Consider the following 6,000-nt stretch of genomic DNA (forward strand, 5'->3'; position numbering starts at 1 on the left):
TCCGCAGACAGACACACTGCTGATGGCTGTGCCTAAGAAGCCATTAAAGGCCTGGATCTTTGGTTTTCATCAGGACCCTTGCAAGCCCAGACACTTAGACCCCTCACTCAGACTGTCGAGAGCCCTGATCAAAGCCTGCATTGACTCCATGAAGATCATCAGCAAAGTCAAGATCAGTGAGTCTTTCTTCACCAACAGATATGCCCCACAGCCGCTGGACCCCACGACCCTGCCCAGAACCCAGTCCATGCAAGCTTTGAACAGAGTAGGAGCAGAACACACCCCTGACAGACCCCAAAATCAACTGGGGAAAACGCAGAGGTTCTGCCTCCACTCTGCACAGCTTCCATGCGCCAACTCCGTGGCAAGGGGCTGCCCTCTGTCATCCCGGGGGAGGTATTGCCCCATGCCAGCTCCTTCCCTTAAGAAGGCATCCCGACCGGGTAAGAATCCCCGCTGTCGATCACAGTAGGCATTACTAAACTGGCCCTAGTGTGTGGTTGGGGTGTGTATACATGTTTGCCCTGTGATAGACTGGCACCCTGTCCTGGCTACAGCACTCCCTGCCACCCTGTTCAGAACTAAGTGGGTTAGAAGGTGATTGACATAACATTAAGATAAAAGACAGAGTTGAAGAATTTAAGTGTAAAAAGTGGATGATCTGCATATATTTACATTTGATGGTTTGCATATATTTATATTTAATGATTTGCATATGTTTACATTTGATGATTTTCATATATTTATATTTGATGATTTGTATATATTTATATTTAATGATTTGCATATGTTTACATTTGATGATTTTCATATATTTACATTTGATGATTTGTATATATTTATATTTAATGATTTGCATATATTTACATTTGGTGATTTGCATATATTTATATTTGATGATTTGCATATATTTACATTTGATGGTTTGCATATATTTTAAGAGACTCACAAGCCTATATGAAAATAAACATTATATCCTAGTGCACGTTAGTATAGCAAGGGTTAAATCACAAAAGGCCTGTGCCGGTATAATTTTTATTTTTCTTAGCAAGCTGGAAAGCACCAATAGTTCACGATTCAAGGTCAGGGACATAGAGAGAGGCTGACAGGCAAGCCCCCCACTTTTTTTTCCAGGTGGCCATCATCAGCTGAGGACTAGAGATAATGGTGGCAGGAACTGGACGGGTTCAAGGTGGGGAGAGGGCCTGCCAGGTGGCCATGATGGATAAGATAGAGTGCTACGCTCATTAGGCTGGGAAATGTGGGTGGAGCTAATTAGAGGCGGGACCAAGGCAACGGGAAATTGGGAGTCAGATAAGGGGGGAGGGGGGCGTCAAATGAGCTGAGTGAGGTAAACTCGTGACAAGGACTGGAATAAATGAATGGGAGCCGAGTTGTTAATTTGCTCAGATCATCTGAACTGAGACCGTGTGCACATCACGCAATAAAGTTCGATTCTGCCTGCATATTGTGGGGAACAGCCCGGACACAGACAGGTAGACATCATTGTTTCAACCCACACACGTTTATTTTACAATATTTTTACACAAATGAAGCACACAACCCAGTGCAGCAGCACCAATCACCCTCAGTCCAGGCCCTCAACGATGCCTTTCTTCGCCACCTCCACTCCTCTCCTCCGAGCTCCGTCCTCTTCCACCCGACTCTAGCCATCAAATGGAGGGAGGCGCCCCCTTTTATATCCACCCAGATGTGCTCCAGGTGCCTCCCGATAAGCTTCCGCTGGCCCTTCCTGGTGTGGCAGAAGTATTGGCTGCACACCAGGAAGCACTCTGGGTGTCTCTGGTCTTCTTCCCCCCCAAGCACTTCCGGGTGTGGCGGAAGTGCTGAGGGCCAGGGCTCCATAGGCATTGGGGCGCCCCCTGGTGGTGACCACGGGCCCCTATAGGGTTGAGCTTCTAAGCTCAGGGCAGTTGCCCCCTCGTGGTCTGGAGGAGGTGTAATTCTTCTGGGCATCCCGGCTGGGTACCACCCCCAGCCACTCGCCACAGTATCCAGAGGTCTCCGAGTGCCACAACATACCTCCCATGGCTGAGGTTCAAATTGATGTTTCGTGTCTCTTTTGTTCATTTGTGATTCTTTTATATATGTTATTGGCAGCATTCTTTATTTTTGGTGCCCTCTATGTGTTTTAAGCACTCAAGAGGACAGACGGGCTTCCCGGCCCAGAGGTGGCATCATTTTTTGCCTGGAAGGGAAGCCAAGATGGAAGGTCAGATGAGCCTAGATGAGGCCCGGCAGGAATGAAATAACTGTTGGACCACAGGAGGAAGCCGGAAGAGCTGGGAGAAGTTCCATCCCACAGATGGCAGGTGGCAGCGGTCCTCTGGGTGTTGTCGGAGGGAGGACCTCCCTGCTTTTCGTATGACCTGGAAGACATGCTGTGGCACTGGAAGCATTTCCAGGTCCGGCTTGAAAAGGAGCACACTGAGTCAGGAAGCCGTGGGCAGACACTCTTGGAGGACAGAAGGAGGAAGAACTTGTTTTGGGTGGTGTGTTCTTTGCACATGTGATCATTGTGAGGGTGCTTTGGGTAAATGTTGGGCGTTACTGTGCCTGTGGTTTGGGGCTCAGTGGTGCCCCCCTGGGTGGTTACAGTATATAAAATGCCTTTGTTGTGCTCCATATGTCTTGTGGGTGGCCACTCCCCAAAAGGCGGGGCCACCTGCCAATCATCCCCAGGGTCTGCCCTCTGCGCTATAAATCTGGAGGGTCTCCCACAGCTCCTGGTGGTTCATTCTGAATGCGCTTCTGCCATTTTGGATTTCATGGATTTTTTGACTTTATTTCGTTTGACTACTCTTTGGATGATGCATTAAGACCATGTTTGGCTTTTGGATTTGCTTTTTAATGGGAGTTGAAAGCTTTTTGTACTCTTTGGAACTTCACAGCACTACAGAGAAATTTTGTTGTCAGTCAGTGATCGTCCAACCCGCTATATCATAATACAGGGTCACGGGGGTCTGCTGGAGCCATTCCCAGCCAACACAGGGCGCAAGGCAGCAACAAACCCCGGGCAGGGTGCCAGCCCACCGCAGGGCAAACACACCAAGCACACACTAGGGGGACAACTTAGGATCGCCAATGCACCTAACCTGCACTGTCTTTGGACTGTGGGAGGAAACCCACGCAGACACAGGGAGAACATGCAAACTCCACGGAGGGAGGACCCAGGAAGCGAACCCACTGTGCCACTGTGCCACCCTATTTTTGTTTTGAAGAGTAAATATTTTTTGTCCTTGCCCTGCAGTATCCTTTTCTCCTTGACCTGGAGAAAGCATATGACAGGGTGAGGAGAGAGGAGCTGTGGTATTGAATGATGAAGTCGGGAGTGGCAGAGAAGTACATAGTTGTACAGGATACGTACGAGGGAAGTGTGACCGTGGTGAGGTCTGCGGTAGGAGTGACGGAGGTGGGATTACATCAGGGATCGGCTCTGAGCCCTTTCTTATTGGCAATGGTGATGGACAGGTGGACAGATGAGATTAGACAGGAGTCCCCATGGAATGTGATGACATTGTGATCTGTAGTAAGAGTAGGGAGCAGGTTGAGGAGACCCTGGAGAGGTGGAGATCTGCTCTAGAGAGAAGAGGAATGAAGGTCAGTAGGACCACCAAGACAGAATACATGTATGTGAATGAGAGGGAGGTCAGTGGAGAGGTGAGGATGAAGGGAGTAGAGTTGGCGATGGTGGATGAGTTTAAATACTTGGGAGTGAAAGGGAAGGTCTACAGGACGGTAGTGAGACCAGCTATGTTACATGGGCTGGAGACAGTGGCACAGGAGACAGAGCTGGAGGTGGCAGAGTTAAAGATGCTAAGATTTGCATTGGGTGTGACAAGGATGGACAGGATTCGAAACGAGGACATTAGAGGGTCACCTCAGGTTGGACGGTTGGGAGACACAGTCAGACAGGTGAGATTTTGTTGGTTTGGACATGTGCAGAGGAGAGATGCTGGGTATATTGGGAGAAGGGTGCTAAGGATAGAGCTGCCGGAGAAGAGGAAGGCCTAAGGGAAGGTTTATGGATGTGGTGAGAGAGGACATGCAGGTGATGGTGGTGACAGAACAAGATGACGAGGACAGGAAGATATGGAAGAAGATGATCTGCTGTGGCGACCCCTAACGGGAGCAGCCAAAAGAAGAAGAAGTCCTGTGGTTCTGTGTCTCTTCATTGAATCCTTGGGTGCTGCTGGTTTGACTTTGTGTTGCTCATGGAGTCCTGAATGAGGCAGGTGACCTTCATTGTGAGGAAGCGTCAGTTACGACACTACGGCCATGTGGTGCGAATACCCGAGGGTGATCCGGCTCGCAGGACCCTCATTGTTGAGGCTAAGGGGATGCCCACGTAACACCTGGCTGTGGCAGATAGAGGGTCATTACCGGAGGGTGGGATTGGACCGCATGTCCGCCTTGTTTGCCAACCAGGATCCCGAGCTGTTTTGTCGTGTGGTGGGGGTGGCAACGCGCTGTACCAGTGCCTGCTCCCCATCCTGACCTGACATGACCTGTTTATTCCCATTAAGGAACATACTGATCCTAAAAAAACGCTGATCGGTTTAGCTAATCAGTGGATTACAATGAATTTCGTCTTTCCGTCTTGATTTTCACTTGTAATAAAATTCAGAAAAGTCGTGGATCACGTGAACCTCAGAAATGTTCACCGTTGTCTGCAATTCTGAAAGCGTTGTCCACAATTTCCTTACAGTGATCTCACACTTTTTCATCTGACACATCTTTAATTAGACTAAATGTTCAAATACTAGTCAACTTAACATGTACACCTAAGGAACAGAACGTACACCAGGACGACGTTATTGCAATTCATCTTTTCAGCTTGTAAAAGTCCTTTTTTTTCGCACTCACCGTCGCTACTTGAGACTCTACAATGTGGTTGGTTTCACATTTTTGTTTCCCCTTCTTTTTTTAGGTCCACCTGATGTTTCCAGATAACGTGCCGAAGCCTTGCTGCGCTCCCACCAAACTCAATGCCATCTCGGTCCTCTACTTTGACGACAGTTCAAACGTCATCTTGAAGAAATACAGAAACATGGTGGTCCGCTCTTGTGGATGTCATTAACTGGACCTGCTGGGAGTTTTCTTTATAATGTTACAACATTCATATTTCTTATCATAATTAAAAAAAAAAAAAAAGAAAAGAAAAACGAGATTCCACTCGAAAGATCTGAACGTATGTATAGTGTAATGTATATAACAGTTTCTTGGTTTTGTTATTTATTTTATATTTTATTTAGAGGTTAAAACGTTGAGCTTTAAATTCACACAGTGTCCTACAGATGAAAAAAAAAAATAAGATAAGAAACAGATTGAACTAAGAGCTCACAGACCTTTAAGAAATATGCCACCCAAAAATAAAATCATATTTTTTTACGTGATACTTACTCCATGTTGTTGGTAGCGATGGCTGAGAAAATGTTTTCATGCAGAATGGATCTTACCTAACAGCATTTGTGATCGAACATGCAGACCTCCAGTTCTCCCATTATCAAGCTTCCATCCCCAGTTGTTTGCAAGTACCAGCAGGTTACACACAGCAGATGCAGAAGCTGTCATTCTTCTTCTTGTTCCTGTCACCTTAATTTGCTTTCGGCTCAGCAGATGTCACTTCTTCTTCTTCTGCTTCTTCTTACTGTCAATTCAGTTTGCTTCAGGTTCAGCAGATATAGCTTCTTCTTCATCATCTTCTGCTGCTGCTTCTTCTTAGTGTCACTTCAATTAGCTTCATGCTCAGCAGATGTCGCTTCTTCTTCTGCTTCTTCTTCTTCTTACTATCACTTCAGTTTGCTTCAGGCTCAGAAGATATCTCTTCTTCTTCATCATCATCTTCTTCTACTTCTTCTTACTGTCACTTCAATTAGCTTCATGCTCAGCAGATGTTGCTTCTTCGTCATCATCATCTTCTTCTTACTGTCACTTCAGTTTGCTTCAGGCTAAGCAGATATCTCTTCTTCTTCTTCT

General features: G+C 46.8%; 1 protein-coding gene across 1 annotated transcript in view; it reads left to right on the forward strand.

Annotated features, from left to right (window-relative positions):
• bmp5 (bone morphogenetic protein 5) overlaps positions 1 to 5,474 on the forward strand; it is a 104,728-nt gene extending 99,254 nt beyond the window's left edge. Inside the window, exon 7 of the mRNA XM_028820270.2 lies at positions 4,952 to 5,474. Coding sequence (XP_028676103.2) covers positions 4,952 to 5,101 — 150 coding nt within the window. The 3' untranslated portion in view covers positions 5,102 to 5,474. The remainder of the gene's footprint in view (positions 1 to 4,951) is intronic.
• Positions 5,475 to 6,000: the final 526 nt, after the last annotated feature.

Source organism: Erpetoichthys calabaricus, chromosome 15 (genome assembly GCF_900747795.2).
Source record: "Erpetoichthys calabaricus chromosome 15, fErpCal1.3, whole genome shotgun sequence".
In the NCBI taxonomy this organism is placed as follows: Eukaryota; Metazoa; Chordata; class Cladistia; order Polypteriformes; family Polypteridae; genus Erpetoichthys; species Erpetoichthys calabaricus.